Genomic DNA, 25,198 nt, shown 5'->3' with positions numbered 1-25,198 from the left:
GAACCTCTTTGACAATATAGGACTTCAGATGCAAGTACCAAACTTTTCTGTAAAAGGTATTTTTAAAAGAAAAAGTGAACAGCTCTGCATTTTCCTATCAACTAAAATCTTATATAAATCTGTATTGGTCCATTTATTAAGCATTCTCTATTTGAAATCTCTTTTGGAACTAGTAGGCAAAAGAGAATTCTTAGTCCTGTGCTCGGTATCTTCTGTAGATTTTTGCTGCTACGTAGAGCTTTAATGAAGTATGACTTTTGCTGGAAGCCTCAAAATTGGTATACATGTCTTACCGGACTAGTTCTTCAGAGAACATTGTGTATGGTTGTCTTTTGGGTGTTATGCACCTTATTTATTAGGGAAAGGCAATAATCTCTTCTGGAATGATACAGTATATTTGAACCATATACTTTGCTATGTCAGCTCCTTTTAAAATAATTTTAAATTCTTTTATAAAAAAGCAGTAACATTTATTGGTAGCATGTGTTATGTTTAATGAGATAAAAAATGGAGCTGCTGGCAAATAAACTTGCTGCTTGTGCTATGTTTTATTGCCTTGAAAAAGAATGTGAAAATAATGTACCTGTTTATGTGTTTACGAGGCAGGGAAAATGTACACTCAGCTGTGCATACCAAAACTGCATAGTGTGACATTCAGCCAGTCTCTGCAGGTGTCTGTGCCATTTGTTTCTGATGAAACATGGCTATAGCTCTGGTAGCTGCCACCTTAGTCCCACAACTCATCCTGTTGTAAACACGCTTTCCTGTCTTGGGACAGCATGTCGTGGAGGAGAAGCAATGGATTGCTCTCCCACTTCCTGAAAAATGGAGAGTGTCATTTTGTTAACAACTTCATAAAGATATAATAAAGATCACTTCTGTTTTTTCTCAGAGCTGCTACAGAGTTGTCTTGGGGAAGGTGCTGGGTATCTGCTCTTTATTATCTAGGTTTTGGGGGGACTTGCCATACCTCATAGGAAAGCTGGATATGCTTGTTCTTCCCCAGAATGTGCTAGTTCCCATACCTAGTGTAGAAACACAGGTGCTTAACAACTTTGTGGTGTAGTCAAAGAATTTCTAGAATATAATAGTAGGAGGAAGCAGAATAAACAAGCTCTCAATTAGTGGCTAAGAAAAATACTTTCTGTGAGCAGTCTGCAGTTTTAACTCTGATTAGTAGAACCATAGTTGTTGTCATTTTAACTTGAGAATGCATAAAGAAGCCTTTAAAATGTAGGGGGGGAAGGAATGGGTTGGGACAGGTCTGGCTCCAAGCTGATTTTAGGGAGGTTTTTTGTATTCAGAGTTAACTAATAGAGAGGTGGATTCTGCTCATTGAAGAATTTGGTTGTAAATTGCACAGAGGTAGCTTGAATGGGTGTCATTTAGGGACAGAGTTGCTCCCTGAGGTGAGGAAGCACCACATCCCTTCAGATGCCAAGGACTCATGCCTGTGGTGGGAGCGTGCAAGCTTCCCACCGCCTGCTAGCAAGGGCAACCTAGTCATGCCTGAGAAATAGGGACAAGGAGAACAGAAAGTGTGCAGAAATGGCACTTTCTCATGCTCTTGCACCACATTAAGTTCACACCGCTTCTTCTGAACTGCCCCGGTCTGCTGTGTGCTACGGGCTTAGGCCTTCTGGTTGATTCATTATGTAAGTAGTGTGAGATAGGATCAAAGTAATGACAGATCTCTGATGCATCATTTAGCATGAAGGAAAGCTGCTGATGAGTCCTGTAATTATTTTGCTGGCCAACCATTTCTTTTACTGCTTTCCTTCAAGTCTTTAAACAGCTTTGTATTATGAAATCTCAAGCAGAATACATAAATGACTCCAGTTTGGCTTTTATGGCAGGTGCTAACAGTCTTAAAATAAAATCAGTATTTATAAGAAGCAGAAATATTATCACATCTTTTAATCTACTGTTAATAAACTATAGCTTATAATTTCCTGTTCATTAAAATACAGTGCCTATAACTCAAATTGGTGTTGCAGCCCTGTTGTAAAATATTTTCAGTGATAGGCCTTTTTGAATCCTGGTTTTTCCTATCTCCCTTCTGAGTGTCCTTTTCTTCCCTCTTCCTCAGTTTTTGGCTTTGGTTTTTGCATTTCCCCTCATTTAAATAGGGAAAGAGGAATTGGAGGAAAGTAAACCAGGATGAGTTTTTAACTATATACTTGTTGAAGGTGGACTCCACTGGAAGTGTGCTGGTGGTGCTTTTCAGTTGTGCCGTAGGAGGTTGCTACGAAGCGACATACAGCATCCTACTATTTGCTCTTGCATGTTTAGCTCAGTCATCTCCGTCTATGGAGACCGGAGCCTAGAGGCAAGAACCTCTGCATCTTCTCCCCACAAGCTTTCAGAGGTTGTTAGACTTTTGTTTAGGTCACAAACTTAAAACTAACAGTCCTTTTTGCTGTGAAATTTTCAAAGGTGAATTGGAAAGTTATCCTACAGAAAAATTACAAAAGATTGTGATCTCTTGGGAGATCAAATTGCCTAGCCTCTCCTTAAATTTATTTTTCTTTTAGTTTTGCTTTCATGTCTGTGCTATCTTCATACCACTTTGATATATGCAGTGTGGGACATCTTTTGTGATATGTGTTATGTTTTTTGTTAGCTTACCTTCAGATATCTCCCTTGAAATATTCTTCTGCAACATTTTTGTCATTTTCTAAATATTATTTCTGAACCACTGCTAATTTCAAGTAGCACTAAGGCCCTGATAGAAATACAGTGCAAAAACTGCCTATCAACTAAAATAGTACTGCTTTGAAAAGAAAACTCAAAAGGATGGAGTGGAACAGTACAATTAGAAATTTATTTGACTATCTAATTGTGATGCTGCTGAAGTTTTCCTTGGTAGTTATAAAAAGTAGCTGGATAATTGGGCATGAGCATGATGAACCAGTGTGCTCTTGGGCTTCAGCGCTGTCTGTTTCAAAACCCTTTAGGCATCTGTTTAATGTTCTCAGGCTCCTGAACCAGCTCATTTTCTTAAGCATACTCACCCCAAGAGCCCTGATGTCACTTAAAATTTACACAGGATGGTGTAACAATTGGATAATACAATGCACATATGCTTTGCACAGATTGCTAATACAGTTACCCCTGTTGGTACAAGTGATACATGTACCAAAATGGATGAGTTATCTGCATTTTCTTCGCAATTCTGGAGTGGTGTTTGGGATGTGGCTGTCTGCTAAGCAATTTGGGGCCTTTTTCATGCTTGTGCAACAGTTTTGTAACTGGGAGCTTATTTGGTCTGTTCCCCCCACAAGAAGCTACTGAGGCTTCACGTCAATTGTAAGTCAACCCATTTGTCAAGGGACTTCCTAATCAGCCTCTTCTGATGACCAGTCTTCCCTTGTATGGTGACTGATTAGTTACTGATTCACCAGACAGACTAGTTTCTTGGGCCATAGCTGGCTTTGTCTTGAGGATGCCTCCTTATGGCTAGAGAATTGTTTGGTTTTAGTCTGTTGTTGAGCCAGTGCTCTTAAAGCATTGTTCCTAGAGACGAGGAATCCTTGCCGTGCTGCCAACGCTGTTAACAGTGTCATGAGGCAGTGTCCAAGATAGAAAGATTTTTAGTGTCTGAGAAAATGTATTTGTCTAATCAAAGGCAGTTATTATCCATGTACTGAAGCCTGCTTTGCACTTTTCAAGCTACTTCAAATACTGGAATATTAGTCTTTCTGGTACTTGGTCTTAGTACCAGATGAGATGAAACACCATAGATACCCATTTTTCCTTCCAAATATGTAACTTGATAATAAATACATTGCCCTCTTTGGAACAGGGCAATGGTCTAACTGATCTCCTGTGGTCATTTCCAACTTAAATTATTGTGATATTTTAAAAATTGGATCTTAAGTTTTGCAGAGAATAAATGAAACTTCAGAAAATCCCCTTTCCTGTGTTCTGTTAAATCTACATTTGGAATATATGTTAAAGCTGTTCTACTGTGTTGCATTTCTAGATCACTTTCAACGCTGGGCTTGGTTATATCATCACTTGCTGACCAAGCAGCAGGGAAGGGGAAAAACAAGTTTGTGCCTTACAGAGACTCTGTACTCACCTGGCTTCTCAAGGTAATTAGTATTTTCTGTTTACCCTCTTCACAATTTGTCAGCTTAATGGTTTGTAGGATCATTGTAATATACCTCTGTGTATGTGTACTTCTTTTTTTTAAAAAAAAAAAAAGAAATTAGATAAGGACCTCTTATAGCTCTAAGTTGTTCCATGTAATGTGGACAACTAAGTGTATCGTGTTAATTCTATGTAAAGTCCTGTTGGGCTATTTTCACTCATAGTGGAATCAAAGCTGATGGAAGTCACTGAAAATGTTTATGGATCACAGAAGCTAGCTTACATCCAGAGTACCTTTCAGTGTCTAAATAGCAAGTTTTGTATTTAAAGTACATTTCTAAAGACGTTTTATAGTCTCAGAACAACTTTTAACCCTCAAACTTTCTGTGGATGCACTCTACAGGACAACCTGGGAGGAAACAGCCAAACTGCCATGATAGCCACAATTAGTCCAGCAGCAGACAACTATGAAGAAACACTCTCTACTCTGAGATATGCAGACAGAGCCAAAAGGATAGTTAATCATGCTGTGGTGAATGAAGATCCAAATGCTAGGGTCATCAGAGAATTACGTGAAGAAGTTGAAAAACTGAAAGAACAGCTCTCGCAAGCTGAGGTAATATTACTCACAGTACAACGTAAACTGAATTTCTCAAGGAAATCTCAAACTCTGGCTAGAAGACTAGCTTTCTTTTTAAGTCTTATAAAATGAGGAAAGGAAGAGTCTTGCACTTTTTAATAATTAACTTTTTTTCCTGAAATAAATCCAACTTAATTTTTGCTTATTTTTAATAACTCTTAAATGGGGACAGCATTGTACTGATGGTGACCCTTGTCAGAATAGACTGTTCTTGAAGAACTTCATGTCAAGCAATAATTGATGCAGCACAGATAAGAGCTAGAGTACAACCTCATTGTGTAGACTTACTAGCAGAAACTTTCTTTGCATTGATGGACTATATAATTTTATGATGTCAAATGGAAAAGTGTGAAAAGCTGTAAATCTGCTATTGGACCACATAATATGTGGGACATTTGTTTCCTTGATATTTGCAAAAATCTATAAAAAATTCTCAAAACTGCAACACTGAAGCCATCAGCGTTTTTCTTTACTGCCTTAACAGTTAACTCTGTGTGATTGCTGCTTATCTTGGATTTATACTTCTAATTGGAGAGTAAAGTATCAGGGTAGGATAGTTTACTTGGTGATATCTGGAGAAATTAAGCACTGCAGTGTAAGAAAATATTTTTGATTTTTTCAGGCAATACAGAAAATACTGATGGAAAAAGAACAGAAGTGTGTCCGAGTGTAAATTTGTGTGGTGTTTAAGCTTGACATTCATGTAAGGAATACTGTTCCTCGTATAACCAGTTTCTTATAGGCTGAAATGGGAAAATCTGCTTTAAGAAAAAAGAGCCATTCACTTTTTTGTAAATAAAAATCTGTTCTAATCCTGCACTTTAAATGGGAAAATATTATTGTAGCATGTGGTTAATTATGTTGGCAGACTGTGGCTGAACACAATCGATAAGAAGGTGTCGAGAGTCTTACTAGTTTTTTTGAAAAAGCTTTTTTCTCTTACACCTTCTGTTAAAAACAGTTATATAGAGTTATAGGCCAGCCTGCTGAATTGTTACTTGGCACTGGACATATGTGAGCTTTTTGCTTTTGTTTCCTTGCATGAAATGAGAAGCCCGTGTTAACTCCAGAGCATGCCTTCCTTTGAAGGTGATCAACAGGGTTAGTCTGAAAGCTTTAATGCAACTCTAGAAACTCTTGCGCAACCAAGATAGAATGGAAGGCTAAATATTGAGAGGAATTTCTGTTTGAAACTATTTTTGGAAAAAAGACTTTGCAGTTGAACTTCAGACAGCTAAGACTTAAAGTTTTAAAATATTCAGATATTTTTATACAGGTACTGAAACTTGAGTGGCCAGGCTCAGAGATTTTGTTGGTTCCATTAGCCTCTGGAGCTATGTCAATCTCAGCTGTTTCAGATACTGGATTCAGATCATTATAGGTTGATTCTGTCCTCTTCCTTTGCAAGTGACCTGTTTCTTCATCTTCTGCCACAAAAAACCTGGAGATATAGTCAATCTGTACTTGTTGCATTTCATGTTACGTTGTTGTGTTCACTTTCCCTGTGCAAGCAAATGTTGCAGTGGGAAGAGTGGCTGAAAGTTTTTGCTAACCTCTATCTTTTAGGCCATGAAGGCACCAGAACTGAAGGAAAAATTGGAAGAATCTGAAAAGCTAATAAAAGAGCTAACAGTCACCTGGGAAGAAAAGCTAAGGAAAACAGAAGAAATTGCACAGGTATTTCAAAAATTTTGAGAACGAAAGGCCAGATACTCATATAGTTGAATTTCATGACCTTTAGTGGACTCTGCTTTCTTTCCCACCAGCTATCTAAAATGCCTCTGGATTTTTGTCCTTTCCCCTAGTTTATGGGGGTGGTGATGGTGTTTTTTTAAAAGTGTCATTAGATTAAATGTAGCTGTGTCATGATATTGATAAAAGCTAATATTTGATTTTAAAATTAAACATCAAAATATGTTTGGGCAGCTCGTTTATTTATAAGACTGCAGTGAGATCTTGGATGTGTTTCCCTTGAAATGACTAAGAAAATGAAGAATTACAAAAAGATCAGAATTTTGCATAGTATTTGTTGCTTTTGCTTTTTAGTGACTTAACCAGAGAAGGAAAATATATACATGTATTTGCTAAATTTCATTTATTATTATTGTACTTAAAGTAAGACTTCTGGATTCCAGTGTAGTTTTTCCACCATTTCTACCATCTGTAGCTTGGAGAATGAGTATTGTTGGTTTCCCTTTCTAATGTTCCAGAGCAGCCTTTGGTGCAACCGCTGTTAAAAAGTCAGTGGGAAAAAACAATCCAAACCAAATGAGCCAAATAAAACCCTCAACCTCCAAACTGTAGCAAAGCAAAAGACCGGAGTGATCAAGTAGATGCTTTGGCTGAATTTTAATAATAATACTGCATAAGAATAACTGCATAAGAATAAAGCCAAACTGTGGCATGCTGTTTTCTAAATTATCTATGATTATCATTATCCTTGAAGTAATTGCAACAGAGACTAGTTTTTAACAACATAGAAGTTCAGAGCCACATTGTGTTACAAGTAGCTCTAACAAAATCAGTAGGGCTGCTTAGGTAAGTAAGTGCCACTTTGGGGAAGCAGGTGTTTGAGGATTAGTTCTAACTTTCTGGTGCTGGTGTGTAAAAATAAATTCTGTTAAACATACTGTATGTGACTGAAGTCTTAAATTCTGTTTCTGGTAGCGATATACAGTATGCATATTTGGCATGTGCATCTTTTAGTTGCTCTGCTTTTGTTTACTTTCTGTATTTGTCTCTACGTATTGCAGCAGGCAAGATGAGCCTATTTTTGTGCTTGCAGGAGAGGCAAAGACAGCTAGAGAGCATGGGAATTTCCCTTGAGTCTTCAGGCATCAAAGTTGGGGATGACAAGTGTTACCTGGTGAACCTGAATGCAGACCCTGCGCTCAATGAGCTTTTGGTTTACTATTTAAAGGTAAGAATGTGAACAGGATGTTTACAGAGAATGAAAAGACACTTTTTATGGTTTTCTATTTCTATTCAATTTGTTATTCGGAGCGTATTTAGATTTTTTAAGACTAGTTGCAGCAAAATAGGATAGGCCCCCTTCTGCTGTTTAGGTTTTTGTTCTCCTTTTGTAGTTCTGCTTCATTGTTTTCCTGATCAATCTCCTGATTGCCAACAGTGGGAGAACTGCTCAGTGTGTGCCAGTATTGAGATAAATTCTAGCTTTTCCAGACAGGATGTGAATAGAATTGCCTTTTGGGCTGAGCTTGAAGTGAGAGCCTCATGTTAGATGTTTATTTTTGTTAGTGAACTGAGGCTTGCTTTAAACATGATAGGAATTAATCACAAAGAGGTGATGTTCAGTAGTAATAAGTAAGCATAAACATAGTTTCTGATGACAGAAAAGCTTAAGAAAAAAGGGGGAAAAAAAGCACCGTTAAAAATTTACAGAAATGTTAGCATAGTCTTGTATCAGAGTGAAATAGTGTCAAATACAGACTTAATAAGTTTGTAAGGAAATGTGAGCTCCTTGTCAATAAGATATGAAAGACTATCCTGTGTATTTTTATAGTCACTTTTCTGCTTTAGTGGCTGAGATAGAACTTTTATTTTTGAACAGTAGGAAATAAAGCACAACTGCTCTGACAACAGCGAAGTAAAATATTTCAGCAGAATTTACAATATGACTTGAAGTTATGTAAAGATTAGTATGTTTAGTTGAGTTGCTATATAGCTGTTTTCTGAAAAGCAGTTGACTCCATGCACCTTATTTTACTATCCATGTTGTTCTCTGCTATGTATGCTTATATGACATAGCAGGTTTTCTTCACTATTTGCATTTATTGCTTGTATGCAAACATAGTCTGAGAATATTTTAAAATTGGAATTTTGTCAGCTGCTTTATTTTGCTTTATGTAAAACCATATGAAGATGAAGTGTAGAGCAGAAGAACGGTTTGTGTGTGACCTTTACTTCGAATCTGCTGTGGCCCCATTTCTGCTCTACAGAAGTGCTTAGCAAAGGAGAGCATGTAGATTGTGCAGTCTCAGTGCTTTAGCTAATATTTTCTTAGTTATATAAACAGTGATAGTTTGCTTGTCTCTTAGTAACAGCTTATTTTCTAGGATCACACAAGAGTTGGTGCAGATACTTCTCAGGATATACAGCTCTTTGGTATAGGAATTCAACCAGAACACTGTGAGATTGATATTGCTTTAGATGGAGAAGTTACACTCAGACCAAAAGAAAATGCAAGGTAAGAAGGATCAGCAGCACTTTCCAGTGAAGTGTTTGATTTTCTTTACCAGAAGATAACTTGCATGCATTTTTATTTTACCTAGTCAGAAGTCTTAACATTCTGATCACTGAGTAGCTTCTATATAGATGAGAGATACTTAGAAGTGAAATTCAGCGATAAAACTGAGATTTCCCCACATGTGTACACGCCCACCCACCCACTCTGCAGCATAACAGGCTGTCAGTGGTTTGACTCAGAATAAACCATTGCAAGAAGGTATTCAGGAGGAATGAGGGACCATTGTTTTTCTGTATCTTGGGTGGTAAGAGGATCCCTGAGACACTGCTGGCTATCGCGACCCATGTGATAGGTTAGTAGGATGTTTCTTGATGGGGGAGGATAAATTTTGCATCATGAGTAGTTCCTGTTGTAAAGCTCAGTATTTTAAAAATTGTCGGATTTTTAAATACTTCTTAAAATCTTTAATTACTGTTGTGTCTAGCAAATACACAGTGTGAAGTCATGTTTCTCCTTTTGTTTCTACTTCCATATTTTAATTATTTTTAATTTTGGGGGCACTGTGGCTTCTTGGGTGGAATTGTAAAAGTCTTTGTTGCTTCATCTCCAATGGTGCCGTACCTTTGTCCTATTTAATAGTCATGCTGGTTGACTGAAATCTGAATATCTAAATAATGTATAGATTAGTACTAGAGTGAGAAACAGAAGTTTGAGACACCTTTTAAAGAATCCGATCTGCTTTCAGTAAAATACCTCAACACTTGCATTTTTTTTCTCCAGCCTACAATGCAAAATTTCAAATAGATGTGATTCAGACTTATGGTGATAGAATTACTGTACTAGAAATAAGTCATTTGGACTGGCAAGAATAAAGGCACGTCAGTGGGAAAAAAATATTTTGTTTTACTTGTGCCCGATCTGCACTGTAGCTGTTCTTAAGATACAAGCGTCAACAGAAATTTAGTTACCACAATTTTTTTTTTTTTTAAGGGGGGGGTGGGGGTGGCGGAGAGAATCTGGTTCTAAATCAAATGCTTACATGTTTGTGTTGACTTGAGACAGCTGAATTCAGAACAGTGCATCTGTAAAGGCTTTTTTTATTTTACCTAAGTTTTTTTCCCTTTCAAATAAATTGTTCTGCTTTCTGACTCACATATGCAAAAGTTCAACAGCTCAATTTTTCCCATTTTGTGATTGAAACTTAAATACAAAGAAACCTAAACGCAAATATAGCAGTATACCAGATGTTCACAAAAATAGACCCTTGTTAATAATAGAGCCTTCAGTTGTTGAAAGAATGAAACTTGGATCTCTAAGGGTCTTTTCTTATGCTTGAATGCCAAATATGTTAACAGTATGTTTTACAACTGTGTGTTGAGTAACATATCTTGGAGAGCTTTGTAAGTAGGATTTGTGTGCATCCAGGTTTACAGACTGTTCATAAGAAACAGGCAGTGATCGAATTCGAGAAATAGACATTTAAAGAAAATTGTGCTACTAAAGCAACCTTGTCTATATGTTCACTGAAGAGTTGTACCAGCCAAAGTTGGAGGAGAAAGGTACTTTGTGTTTAACTCTGACAGTGGAAATCAGGCCAGTAACTTTCCTGTTGATTCTTTAATGAGAACCTAGCAGATTTATGCACTGTATGATACAAATCACCGTCTGTAGATGGGAGAAACAGTAGATCTTGTAGTTACTTTTCAACCTTTTATTTTTAGGGTTTCACTGAAGTTGTTTGTTTGGGGTTTTTTTTTTCAGATCCTGTGTAAATGGTGTACTGGTATGTTCTGTCACTCAGCTATGGCATGGAGATAGAATATTATGGGGAAACAACCACTTTTTTAGGTAATAGTTGATTTGCATTCCAGCCTCTTACATTCAGCCTGTCTTTTTTTTTTTTTTTCTTCCACTGTTCTGCATAAACTTTTTAGAAACTGAATTTCAATTTTTACGCAGAATCAATTTACCAAAGAGGAAAAGACGAGATTGGCTGAAAGACCTTGAGAAGGAAACTTCGTTAGGAGAGCATGATGTGGATGCCGCTAGTGAAGCTTCTTCAGAACCAGACTACAACTATGAGTTTGCACAAATGGAAGTTATTATGAAGACACTGAATAGTAATGGTAAGGCAACTGCCAGATAAAAATGTTCTTTTGTATTGTTTAACAAATGCAACACAGACCTTAATTTCTGGGTAAAAAACCAAGTGGTACACTTGTTCCAGGGGCCTTTGGAGCATTTTCAGAACAAGATATTTTATGGAAACAATGTTAGGCATTTATGTATATATAAAAAATATATGCATCTAGGTATAAACACAGACACACACACAAATTAGTAGTTGGTTTGTCCCCTGACACACAATTTTATCTGTACATCTGCACTCCTTTATACTGCAGCAGAGTTGTAATCATACGCCTGTCAAATCCTCTTCTAAGTCATACTAACCTCTTGCTTTTGCAAGTTACTGCAGACAAAAGGGTGCTTCAGATATGGCTCAGTTAATTTCATCCTTCCTTTTGTGTCAAATATTGCTGACACCATTTTAACCTGAGTAGAAAAACACTGAAATGGTAACAAACTTGTAGTCAAATGTCAGCTAGCATAGTTTTTAATGCTTTATCACTCTCAATATTTTATTTAATCTTTGTTAAAACCTATTTGATGCCTTTTTTGACACTATAATAAAAATACAGCATATATAAAGTAGTGGCATGGTGAACAATATGGTGTTTTCATGGTTTCCAGAAGGCAAGTCATAGTTCATGTGATATAATATGCTATAAAAAAATGCTGAAAAACTTGGCAAACTACCAGGAAAAAAACCTGTACAGGTTTTTTAAATACACAAAATATGAGAGGCAAATACCTTGGTTCTTGGTCACTGACCAAGAAGACACGGCAGATGGTGTTTGACTGCTTTCCGTTCTTTTTTCTTCGTATCTCTGCAGTATTTCCACTGTTTGCCGTGGTTTATTAGTTGAAAGACAGTATTTACTTTTTTTTTGGCGGTGTCTTATTCTTTATGTGTTTTGCCATTGAGTACATCATGCTGGTTTCATATGCTTGATGCTCCAGCAGTAGTTTGCAGGTTCTTTTACAGTTTTATTTTAATGGGATTGCTTGTGTGAGTGAGTTACAGGGTCAGGTCATTTAAGTTGATGTGAAATTACTATTTAATAACAGAAGTATTCTCATTATGGTTCACTCAAACCAGGAGACGAATTTCAGATGAATCTGCCATCTTGGTGGTCTTCAGTGTTGTCATCCCTCGTGAAGATTCTGTTGCCTGTTTTAAGGCCTCAAACCATCCCATATCTGTGCCAAAACTGGGACAAAGGTTTTGAACTCGATTGGCTCATGCATGAGACTGCTGGAGAAATTTGAAAGCATTAATTGATGCTTGATCTGCTTGTCACTAACCAGGGATCTGACTAAACTGTAGCAGTCTACAATGAGTCAGTGTTCTTTGAAGGGGGTGGGGGGTGGTGTTGTTGTATTTTTTGGTTTTCATGTTGTGTTATCTAGCTGATTAAAATGATTTTTCACAATATTTCAAGTGTCTTTACATTTTAGTTTAATAGGCTTTTTTGATTGTGGTTCAGGACAGCTTTTTTGTCTTGGTTGGCTGTTTTCTGTCTTTGCTCAAGAACAGTACAGACATTGCTGTTTCATTAGAGCTCTTTCCTCCATAATGCACAGCAAATGTTAGCAGTTGTACATGTCACACAGTTTCAGAGGTGTCGTAACCCACTTATTCTGCTGTTTGTCTCTTCTGCTCCCTCCCACATAAGTGTTGCTTAATTAAGTTGAAGTAGTAAGTGATAATAAACAAGCGACTGTGTGGATCATGGGCTGGTTTTTGATTCAAAGCTAGGTAGCGCTTCCAAGTTCTGTTCTTCTCAGTGGTATAGCTAAAATACATTTTTATCTGACAGGCTTTCAGTTTGTTGGGTAAGAACTAAAGCAGCTTTGTTACAATACCATTTATTTATTCTTCCTTAAATGAAAAATAAATATGGGTAAGGAAGAAGAAACAACTAAGTAACTGAAGTCAGTTAATTCTGTTATCCATATTCTCTGGAGAAACTCTAGAGGGGCAATAAAGGGTTATTTAAAAAATTTGATTAGGTAATTATTTTATAGGCATGTATTGATATAGCCCAAAGCAAGAGGGTTTGGTTTTCCTTTGTTTTGGGTTTTGAGGTCGTCCCTGTCCTGTTCTGTCCCCCCCTCCCCCTCCCTTGATATAGCTTCTCCAGGGCACAAACACATTTGTTTTTATGGCGCTTAACCAATACAACAGTGTCACATACTGCATCTGGCTCCAAAGAAGCTCTGAGGAAAATGTGTAACTTTGAAAACAGCTGTAAAGAAAACATCTAGATTCTTTCCTCCCTTCAGCATGTTAACTTTCTTTTGTGGGATTCTGTCAGATCAGCTTTATACTGCTGATTTGTGATGCTGATCAAACACAAAATGCAGCAAAGAAGTTTATTTTATTCTTGTATAGTGTGCAGTGGTTAAATAAACAATGTGATTAGGTTATGCAGCTTCCCATTTAAGCAAACAAAACTGTTACAGCTCAGGGTGGGGATTTTGATGAAACTTAACAAAGTGGCCTGTGTCATAACCTTCTTCTAGCTTGCTTCGAAAAATGCACTTAGATGAAATCTTAAGGAATTTATTCACCATTGTTGTTACTGGATTAACAGATTCCAGATGTGAATTAAGTAACATTGGAGCAAGGTGATAAATGCTGTCCATCCTGTGGAGAAAGTACATTATTCTGGTTCAGTGTTAATATTCTAACATTTTGCAGAGGATTAACTGCACATGAATGGTCTTTTTAGGGCTGTTGAACTCGTCACATAAATATGTAGAGGACTGGGATTTGGGACTTTTGTTACTGTATGGAATTTGCTGTGCATTTGGCAGGTGCTGGGTGGAATATTCCCTAGTTTATTTGCCTTTGCATGAGAAGTACAAAATTGTGGAACATCATGTTTATTTCTAACTTAAACACTGTTGTAGTTCTTCTGAATTGTGAAAAACTTGACTGTGTTTTTTTTAATCTTCTAACTAGATGTTTTATAATTCACACCATATTTTGCTTTTTCACTGTGAAAGGCTTAGGGTTTTCTGTGTAAATGCTTTCAAAAGTTAAATTGAAGACTTCTCTAAAAGGGTAAATTTAGCTTTTACTTTTCAATAAAAGCATAACCTGTTTCCCCCCCCCCCCCCCCAAACAGTAGTGGATTTTGTTGAAACTGGGAAGTTTTAGAGTAGGTTCTTGCATCTTGTTTCAAATATTTTTCTATGGTATAATTTGGTCCTGTGTTGATTGTGATCCTGTAAATCTAGGTGGCTGAAAAGATCACTTTTATTAAGGAAATCTGCTCCCTGAACTTTGAGCAGTTTGGGAAAGTCTTGTCTTAATGAGTCAGCCTTAGATTCATTTCCTGTGTTTGCAAACACAGAAGAGGGCTTTTAATTTCTTCCATGCCCCTTCTCTATCTTCTGCGTAACACCTGTTTTCTCAACCATTCTTACAAAAAATTAAAACTGTTTTAGGGATTATGCAATAAAGCCTATGCATGTGAAAGTAATTTTGGTGTTAACTGGAGGAGTTAGGAGAATAACGAAAATGCAGATGAACATTAATAACTTGGTTGTAGTCTAGAATATTAGAACTTGGTTCAGTCAATTGTTTTTGTTGTATTGTTTGTTTAAATGCTAAAAATAACTAACTGAGAGTGTGATGTGCTAAAAAGTAATATTTCTGGTTATTTTAGGACACTTTTATGCATCACTGTTTTGCTATTTGGTTGCTCTTTATACTGACTGATTTTTAACTTTGTGCTTTATAATTAGCATTGTAGTGGTATTTTATGATGCCTTTGCGTGAAGCCAGTGATTTCTTCCATGAATAAGGCTGGGGCCACTGTAGGAACTTGCAGAAGTGTTTGTTTTCATCCATAAAAATAAGGATGTGCTTTATATCAATCTTAATATTTCAAAAAAGGATGCTGAGAGGCAAATACAAACCTGCTGTAATGACAGAACCCTGGAGATCCTGTTTGCTTCTCTGACATTTATGATAGGAAAGATTTGTTTCATGAAGTGACTTGCCTCGATGGCCATGTATGTTCAAGTCACAGAAAGTGAGTTAGTTTAACAAAATTGGTCTTCATAGTTTTAGTACTAAGTAAGTTGTTACAGATTACTAAACAACATATTGCTACATTGGTTTGTGAAGATTCAGGGAATGTGATTTTTGGCAGTGTGTGTACGTGTTAGGGTGACCAACATACAGGGATGAAAACTCTGCAGAAGCTTTCATGTGAATCCTCTATTGCATGCTATAGTAACCCAGGTTTTGTTTCGTGTAGCATTGTAGTATCAGGAAAACTTGCAAAAATCTTAGGAGGGCTGGGTTTGAGGAGTGAAGGCAAAACGGTTTATAACTAAATCACACTGATGTGTTTTCAGGTTTGGGGTTTTGGGTTGTCTTTTTTTTTTTTTTTTTTTCTGAGAAACACGCTTCTGGTGTGACAGTGAAATTGAATCTAGATTTCTTTTTGTCCCTCCTTTGTGACCAACTGGCATCCTTAAAAGTCACAGCAGCTTTTTTTTTTTTTTTTTTTTTTTTTTTTTTTTTTTAGTATTCGCAGAATAGATGAGGTATCACAAACCATTATTTTAAAGCTGAAGTTTTTGCATTTGAAAATCCTGGCATGTCGCTTCCCCTAATAATCCACTGCTCCAACTATGGAGCTCTTCTCCCTTCCCCTTCTGATTTACAGAATCAGCAATCTGTTAGGTGATACGCTGTGACTCAGATCTTCATCTAGATTGTTCCTCTTGCAAACAACTTTTTTGCTGTATTTAAGCTTTCAGATATATATAGACATATATATATATATAAAGCAGATACAGACTGGTAGTATATAGGAGTTTATTCCATTGAATTGCTCTTTCAGAGGCACAGTCTGGCACTGGACATTAAACTGAGACTAAAGAGAGTAATGTTTCTTTAATTTGAATGCAGTTTAGATTTTACCATAGCTGATTGACACAAACAGTTGTTTCAGGATAGAGTATCCAAATGGATATTTGTTCTGGGTTGATACTGGGATGAAATGTGGTTTGTAAAGCTAAATGCAGAAGTCCCCTTCAGGACCTACATTGTCTGCTTTAGCACTGTGAAGCTGGTTCAATGTGATGTGTGGCTAGTCAGACAATTTTCTTTGCTGGGATTTTCATCTGTAGCTCTCCAACATGGCTTCATTCTCTGCCAAAATGGAGAAAGTAAATTGCTTTTTACTTCCTTAAGTAAATTTCCTTCTCTGGTTAACATCATCTTCCATTGTATTTTACTTTGTTTTCTTATTGATTTGTTCCCTTTCCCATCTATTATTTTTTTCCCACTGGGATTCTGGAATATATGTAACTTTACAGTATGGAAATATGCAGTGGATGAGGGTCCTAACCATTGTTCTAGCCTCTTTGCATGCTGCTTTTTTTTTATTATTATTATTTGGCTTTATTCAATGCAATATCTATTATTTTGGCTTTTGTTTTGGGGCCATCTTGTGTTTGAAAAGTCTCTGGGATATCTTGATTGCTGTTACCAAATAGTGTTCTGTAATGCTGAAATGTCATTTTCTTACTCTTCTGGTTTTTTGGGGGGGGGGGTTTGGTTTTTCTTTTTAGACCCAGTACAAAATGTGGTCCAGATCTTGGAGAAACAGTACTTGGAAGAGAAGCGGAGTGCTCTGGAGGAGCAGCGGCTGATGTATGAACGTGAGTTAGAGCTGCTGCGGCAGCAGCTCTCTCCAGAAAGGCAGCATCAGCATGGCAGTGACAGACTCTCCTACACTGCTCAGACTGCACAGCAGAAAGTAAATCTCTGGACAGAAGAGAGGTGAGAATACTGGAGTTAAAACAAATGAATTAATAAGAACTACCAAGGGTGAAAGATGGGGCTTGAACCATCTGTCAGAAACTGATAATATTTTTTTATGGAGTTCACACACAGTACAAGATCTGCTTCCACTAAGGTGTTAGCATTTCATTTAGGACTAGGTTCTGATGTGTAACATGTCTACAAGAGCTGCCTGTTTAACACACAAATGAAATAAGAATTTAGCTTTTATTGATCAACATTGAAGAGCTTTTTTTTAAACTAGAAAATTGCTTCTGAAATATATGGTTTAGCAATTGTTGTTTAAGTTAGTTCTGGAAAGAAAGGAGGGGATAGCACAGAGATAAATATGTCAACTAAGAGTAAGGAATCCGCTGAGGATTGTGTGAGAGTACACAACAGCCCGGTATTTTGCAATCTATAAACCATTAAAAAATACAGAAAATAAGAGTCCTTATGTATTGTATGTATGTGCTTCTAAAAGTAAGCCCAACTTTAGAAGAGATTTGTTGTGTATTTGAAGAACTGCAGAATATTCATAGAGTATGTTTGAGCTGTTCAGGAAGTGAAAGGCTTACCATTAGGTGAACAGGCCTCTTTGCAAAGGAATAGCATGGCACCTGCATGCAGCATTGATGAAAGATCGTGATATTTGCAGGGAGAGTTAAAAAAAGCAGACTAGGAAGATGTGAGCAGAGTTTAAGTAGCATGTGTTTGTTTGTTTGCATCTTGACAATGAGAGAAGCTTGTGCTTGGTATCATTGGGGAGAAGATGCCAGCTCTGTGGAGAGAAGTTCTAGGGGCAACAACTGCGATGATTTAAGTTTTCTGCGTGCAAATGAGTTTTCTCTCATTGGGTTAATTCAGCAGAAAGAATAACTAGATGTACTAACAGGTTTCTCGTAAGTTTCTTTTAAATCTGTTTTCTTTTAAAACAGAAGCTTCATTATTCACTCAGCATTTTTTCTATATGTAGTTTGAGCGTTCTTCCTATTTTGATTATTTTTGCTTTATTCTCCACTGTTATAAAAAAATTCCATTAGAGGTATCTAAAGAAAGATAGCCAAGATTGTGTTGCAGCTTTCAAATTCAGTGTTAGAAATAGAACAGGACAGATCTTGCTTTAGTTTTTGTGCAAGGTTTTGTTTTGTAATTTCTGCCGGGTTTGGCCTGGGAAAAAAGTAAACAAATGACAAACTGTTGACCAGCAATGACCGGAATGTTTTCCGTGGCAAGTATAGGGAGAAGTAAAGCTGTGTTTCAGCTTCAATTAAAATAATTGTTTGCCCCTGTAAGAGCTAAAAATGGAATCATTGGGAACTGAATGTAAAGCATTGCAGAGTCATGGTTGGGATTTGCAGGGTAGTTTAGTGCCTCAGAAGGAGTGTAAAATGAGAAACACACTAGTTGGAATCATTGCTATTCAGAACTGCTTTGAGCACAGCAAGGCTGTCAAGAAATCATTGATAATCCACTTCAGTAGCAGAGATAAGAACTGGGCTTATTGTCAAGGGAAGCAACACCTCTGAAAAGATGCAATAAAAGGGAAAAGGAAGTAGCAAAAAAATTGCCTGTCCTTGAGAGCTGAGAAGAAAAAATTGTATTTGTTCAACTTAAAATTAACCAGCCATAACTATGTAATGACATTTAAAAAAAGAGAATCTAGAGTGACTTAGATTTCAGCTAGTCTTCTTAGTAGTTGTTAGACATTTCTTAGGTGGAGTTGTGCCTTGAACAAGCATTTTTGCCTCTGGATGTCATGGGTGAATGCTTTCTATAACTGTTGAACTACTTGAAGACTGTACTTCGCATTGTAAAAAAGAGGAAAATGAATGCTCTTTGTAGCAATCAGTAAGGAGGCTGATAAATGTTTTGGTGGCACTGCCATGGAATAAGCAGTTTTCTGGAAGAATTCTCAGTTTCCTGTCCTCCAGAAGATCCTCTTATGTATACTTTTATTTAGAGTTCTAGAATAGGTTTGGACTTCTGAAAAAAAGGCAGAAAACCCTGAATCTTCTTAAATAAGAAAAAAAAAAAAGGGGGGGGGGGGGGTTGAGTTATTTCTGCTGTAAAACCATTGCAACATGATGCTGAGAGGGTGTTTACTAGCTAACTGGCCAGAGGGCAAGAAATGCAGGAGAAAATGGGAAGACTGGATATGAAGAATTTGCAAAAGAGCTGTGTCCGGATTGCATGGGATTTGATTCATGCAGTTTTAGCTGTCGCTCTGTTGCCATTGCAAATGAAGCTGAGTTCAACCAGAGCAGCCAGCAAAATGAATTTGATAGGTATCAGATGTAGACATGTGGTTCTATCTGTCAGATCAGCTATAACACATTGCACATTTATTTGGCTTTAGGCTGACTGTGGAAGGACAGGTGATACCTGACCTGGCATTAAAAAGTGTTGGCATAAAGTTAACCCATTGTAACTTTGAACAAATTTTATTTGTTAAGGTGAGGGGGGTAGTGGTGGTGGTGTACTGCACCAGAGGTTTAATTCAGCATATTCTGTATCTGGCATTAGGAATCCCAGAGACTTGCAATGACACCTGGTGAGCAATTGTTTCAGGATATCATGTTCAGTGGGTGTTTGCTTTGGTTAATATCGTAGTGGAGCTTGTCATGTGTTTTGTGTAGTAAGAATTTAAAAATCCTATCTGAAAACATATTTTTTTTCCTGTAAGTTTCTGGAAAGGTACTGGCACAGCTGTATACAGGAAAACACAACTATAATGAGAACTACCCATAATAATTGGTTGGGTTACTCATAAGTCCTCCTTACAGTCTTAAACCATTCCTTTTTCAAGAATCTAGCTAAGAAAAGATTGGTGTGGGAGCCTCCCCAAAAAGCTTTGAAGATGCTGGTTTCTTGGATCAGGGAAGGGGCTGGCTGTAGCTGAGTCCTATGGCTCTTGAACCACTTACAGATCAAAGCTGCCTTGTTTCTCAAGCAAGCCAGCTGCCTCACAGTGGTTGCAGGTGTAATGCACTCTCAGTATTAAGTACTGCTTAGTGAGTAATTCTTGACTCTACCTTCATTTTCTGAGTGAACCCAGAATTATAGCTGTTTGTGGAACATGTCACTGCCATGATCTGGAATTGCTCATTTAGTCTTGGTAGCCTGGATAATAGAAGCAAGAGGCAGAAAGTCAGGAGTTTTCCATATAATGGAAAGCATTATATAGAACAGATATGGAGGAAGTGGACTAAAAATCTGCTGGTAGCAGCAGCTATTTAGGATCCAACAAAACCCACCACTGTTGCAAACTTAGGCCAGGTAGGGGAGGGAGACAGAGCTGCATGTTTTAGCATGTTGAAGGCATTAAAATTCAGGGCTGTTTGCTAATGCAGCTGGTCGTTTACGACTTTGGTATGGTATCAGAGAAGCAGCAGTTTTAGTTACCCAGGATGCTCTTTGGGATGTTTCAAAGAAAGACAGCCACTCAAGAAGAATTCTCTTGGGGACTTAAAGACATATTAACAGTTGTTTGTTGTTTGTACTATAAAGACATACAAAACATCTAAGCTTATCTGAATAAAGGCAAAGTAGGCAAATATTGTCTGTATTCGCAGCAAGGCCCATGAGTTTACTTGTTCCTCCTCCTACGCTTGTCCATAATGTATTTTGTAGAAATGAGAAGTGTATGTGCACAACAGGTACTGTATTTCAGTAGGACTTTGCATAGGAAAGAAAAAAAAATCATACAGGGGAGTGCTGGTTATATATATATATATCAAAATATCTGAAGTTTGATCATGGGTTTTGTGCAGATGATTACATGCAGTAAGTGCTGTTGGGATTACAAAGAAGGGCAGAAAGGGGGAATTCACATTTGCTCAGAGAATAACCGTGATACTTTGAAAAGCCAAATTAAAGATGAGAATCCCAGGTGAGAGTGTATCTTAGCATCACAGGTGGAGGTATAGTATGTGTCATAGCAGGTTTGCCAGGTGTTACGTTAGAATAGATTTGTTCAGACAGACCTTAGAAACCTTTTTGGAATTTGTCCAGAGACTGTTAACTGTACAGAGTGCACAAGCTTTAACCTGTGCTCATTCATCTGTTACTTAAAAGGTACTTTGGGTATATAGGACTTTAGATTTTTTTTATTTTTTTTTAAATGTGTACACTTGAGATGGCTTAAGTATATGGAGGGAGGTCTGGGGGTCTGTAGCACTGCAAAGCCCTAGCTGTGATGTAAAGCTGTGACCTGCAGTGATTGCAGGTTCCAACATCATGATCTGAGGAAAAGCAGGTTTTATCAAGATGAACTCTCACATGTTGGGACTGGTATTTTTTGAGGAACAGGACTCCAGATTAAAGACAAAGACAGCTGCAATTATTTCATTTCTTGAAAATTAGGAATGTTCCTAGGGCTTTTAACAAATCATCACTGTAACAGCTCCCATAGTACTGTGCCCTTTTATTTGTGCATTACTGTGCTAGACTTACCTCAACAGTAATATATTTGTTTAATATGTGATCCCTGCTTTTCCTCAATAAAATTGTCTGACAGTTTCATGTTTGCTGACATAGCACTATACAGCATTTTATCTTAAACATGCTTCAGAAAAGTCTTTGTTAGCACCTCTATTTGCAACTTTCCAATAATAGAAATAGGTTTCTGTGTATTTTTCATGTTACCTACTGCACCACAGGGATGAATTGTTTCGACAGAGTCTGGCTAAACTTCGAGAGCAGATAGTAAAGGCAAATACACTGGTGAGAGAAGCAAACTTCCTAGCAGAAGAAATGAGTAAGCTAACAGATTATCAAGTAACACTTCAGATCCCTGCTGAAAACCTCAGTGCCAACAAAAAGGTAATGACAACAAAGAATTCTGGAAAATGTAGTTTTAGGGCTAATCTAAAATATGTAGACATATATAACATTCCTCTAACCTGAGGTCATACGATGTTACTTTTGTTAGATTATGCGAAGGCAAAATATGGGTGCCACCTGACTTTAAAATATTGAAAGCGAGTAATTATAAGTAAAACTGGGAATGTAGCATTGTTTGTCTCTTGCTGTTCTTTCATGTGTATGATCACCATATGCAAATGCAGTTTGTGAACAGACATTTGTGTTCTGTTGCTGTAAAATCTGCATTTTGTTATGTCTGCGAAAGTTGCCATTGTTGTTACAGATGCATACAATTTTTGTCTTAAGGGTTTTTGAGTTATAGTGCTGCTGTTAATATAATGATAGCAATTAGGATAATATGCTTGTCATAAGTGATTTGATTGAGAGTGTTAATGTTCCTGTGTGAATGGTAGTTCTCTGAGGAGAAAGAGGTCTAGATCCTCAGAGATGTATAGGGTGTGCTGTGTTTGAGGACATGGCTGTATGAGTACGTTTGAGTATGGCTGGCATGCAGAGAGAAGCTGTATGTTCTGTATTTTATTCCTTTTTAGGGATGCAGTTTAAGTGAGGAGGTACTTACATGCACTTTTCCTGCAGTGATTATTTTTTCCTCTGATCTAGAGGGGTGCAATAGTAAGTGAGCCTGCTATTCAAGTGAGAAGAAAAGGAAAAGGTACTCAAGTGTGGACTATTGAGAAACTAGAGAACAAATTGATTGACATGAGAGACCTCTATCAAGAGTGGAAGGAGAAGATTCCTGAGGTATTGTATGTATTTTCTGAAAAGAATCAGTGATTGAGTTTGTTTTCTTTTAACCCCTTTTAATATGTTGTACAGATCAAGTGCAATGACTTGGTATATGAATGGGTACAGTATTGTGGGGTTTTTGTAAAAACCAGGCAAACAAATAAAACAACTAACTGTGAATAATACTAAATTCTCAAAATGCCCATGCATAATAAAACACAACTATGCCCTATCCTACTTGCATTCTCAGATATAAGTGTGCCAAGGTCAGATATAATTGTGCTGAGGTAGTGACTCATGATACTACTAAGGGCATACATTTACTGGGCGTAATATAGATGTCATGCAGATAAGCACCAGCTATGAATGGAAGCAGCAAGCTGCATTAGAAATAAAACTAAACTGCAGTCAATATCAAAGCTAGCAAGGATGCTTCTTAGATACACTCAAGGTGCAGAACTTATTAGTGGGGTAGAACTTGATCTTAAAATGTGGAATATTCTGTAATTTCATTTGTATATCCATGAACCTTAAAGCAGTGAAGAAATCAAATGAAGACTTAGTCTACATCAGTATCTCTGTCAAAACTAAGTGGTGTTTCCTCAGAATTTTAGTACTTTAGCCTTGGCCGATAAGCGTGAGACTTGTCAAAAGCTTGCTGGTTTACTGGCAAGAGATAGACAAGAGATATGGCGTTCCAGAAGACATCCTCTGACTATCCAGATGGAAGTGTATAGGAAGTATATCTTGCTGTCTTGGGGCTGATAGGGAGTGCCTAAATTCCTTGTATCAAGAATCATTCTCAAATATGTTTGAACAGCTGTTGTGCCTTTGTTACATGCCTTGGACGGGACAATGGGAATCTCTAAAATCATAACACAGGGGAGGTCAAGCATTTCATCTGTGCCCATTGAAGACAACGATGATTTTGCTGCTGACTTTAGTAAGAACTGATAGCACATCCTTTTGAATATATTATGTCTGCCTGAGCCAGGATCGTCCTTGCCATGACCTATGTTGTCCATAATGCATGTGTTCTATGTGCTACATAGAAACACGTAGGTCAAATGCATGTGTTGAAAACGAAGGAAGAGGAGGAGAAAAGGAGCTAACAAGTCCGCTGAGGAGTGCGTATTGTGCTAGGAATCTGCATGAATTCTTTGTGGCTGTGTAGGGGATACTTGTGTAGAAAATGCTGTAGATGTGATCTCAGCTCTATGGAAGTCCTAAGAACACTTGTAGGTTTAAGTAGGAGTCATCCTGTACCTTCCCTTTTGCCCCTGATGTGGTACCCAGCAGCCAGAGCAGCTGTTCAACCTAGGGATGATTGGTCCTGTCATTTAAAAAGTGTAAACAGCAGAAAAGTAAGGTGAAACTTCTTGAAATCAGTGACTACTGTGCTTGCTCATGGTAAAATCCACTTTATCTTGACATCACTAAAAAAAATGCAGGTCATCATATTACTATGTCCCACAGTAAAGAAAGAATTGTATAATGTCTTATCTCAGAAATTTCATTTAAGATTTATGATGTGCTTTTAGTCTCTTTCTACTTGTGTAACAGGAAGGAACAGAAAAGATTGGTAGCAACTTAATTTTTCTGCCATGATCTCATACCATGTGGTTATTTGATTTTGTGTTCCCACGCATACAGCTTTTGACACAACTTTTATGATCTTTAAAACAGATAAGGAAGCTGATTGGCAAAAGAGGTGATCCTTTTTATGAAGCGCAAGAGAATCACAACTTAATTGGCGTCGCCAATGTGTTTTTGGAGTGCCTTTTCTATGACGTGAAGCTGCAGTACGCTGTGCCCATCATCAGCCAGCAGGGGGAGGTAAAGCCCTATAGTGCCCTTAATGCATAGCGGGCTGGGCATAGTACCTGTGCACTCGTACCTGCGGGGGAACATGGCGTTTGCTGGGAGACAATCTACACCGATTTTTTGAACGAGCAAATGATGCTTACTGTCTTGTTTGCCAGCGAATAAGTCTTTTCCAAATTGCTGTGCATGTTTTCTGTTTAATTGTTTACAATTGACCAGCTGCTAAAGTAGTAGAATAAAATTCCTGGTATCAATGTAGGTAACTGAGCAAACCCCATCATATTAAGGTTCTGATGTACAGTCATGACACTGTATACCTTTTCTGGTTTATGTGAACTAAAAAGGTCAGTAATTCTGCATGCAAATAATTTTTTTTTTTATTCCTTTCTCCTCTTTTGAAACATTGTTATTTTTCATTTGGTGGATGAGAGCTGTTTAGTTCTGTTTCTGCACACCTCTGAGAGTTAGATATCTACCATCTTAATGTCTTTAAGTCCCTTGTGCACAGGTTCTTAGTATTTGTGTTGCCTTAGGTTTCAGGACGGTTGCATGTTGAAGTAATGCGAGTCACTGGGTCTGTCCCGGAACGTGTGGTAGAAGGAGATGACTCATCTGAGAACTCCAGTGAGAGTGGGAGTCTGGAGGTCATGGACAGCAATGGCGAAATTATCCATAGAGCGAAAAAGCTCTCCTGCAGGGTGAGTGAGAAGACATGATGAAGGTAACAGTTTCAGGCCTTTGTAACTAGGTAGTCAGTCTGATTTAAAGTACTTGAGCTATGTAGGCAATTGCTTCTCAAAATTCTCTGAAGAGGAAGACTTCTCTTGTTCCAGTTCAGTGTAGGTCAGTCTGTGGTTGTCAGTGGCTGAATTAATTCACATTAGTTTCT

The 25,198-nt window shown here is 37.5% G+C and overlaps 1 protein-coding gene across 3 annotated transcripts in view; it reads left to right on the top strand.

Annotated features, from left to right (window-relative positions):
• KIF13A (kinesin family member 13A) overlaps nt 1-25,198 on the top strand; it is a 113,224-nt gene that overhangs the window by 63,763 nt on the left and 24,263 nt on the right. For 2 of the 3 annotated variants that reach the window (XM_074899731.1, XM_074899730.1), the window contains exons 10-22: nt 3,986-4,097; nt 4,499-4,711; nt 6,302-6,412; nt 7,521-7,655; nt 8,812-8,942; nt 10,704-10,790; nt 10,902-11,068; nt 12,163-12,285; nt 16,662-16,872; nt 21,534-21,696; nt 22,360-22,500; nt 24,172-24,321; nt 24,843-25,007. In XM_074899731.1, the coding sequence (XP_074755832.1) occupies nt 3,986-4,097; nt 4,499-4,711; nt 6,302-6,412; nt 7,521-7,655; nt 8,812-8,942; nt 10,704-10,790; nt 10,902-11,068; nt 12,163-12,285; nt 16,662-16,872; nt 21,534-21,696; nt 22,360-22,500; nt 24,172-24,321; nt 24,843-25,007 (1,909 nt within the window). The remainder of the gene's footprint in view (nt 1-3,985; nt 4,098-4,498; nt 4,712-6,301; nt 6,413-7,520; nt 7,656-8,811; nt 8,943-10,703; nt 10,791-10,901; nt 11,069-12,162; nt 12,286-16,661; nt 16,873-21,533; nt 21,697-22,359; nt 22,501-24,171; nt 24,322-24,842; nt 25,008-25,198) is intronic. The other variant, XM_074899732.1, reaches the window with a different exon arrangement.

Source organism: Athene noctua, chromosome 2 (assembly GCF_965140245.1).
Source record: "Athene noctua chromosome 2, bAthNoc1.hap1.1, whole genome shotgun sequence".
Lineage (NCBI taxonomy): Eukaryota > Metazoa > Chordata > Aves > Strigiformes > Strigidae > Athene > Athene noctua.
This window is presented reverse-complemented; position numbering and strand designations above follow the sequence as displayed.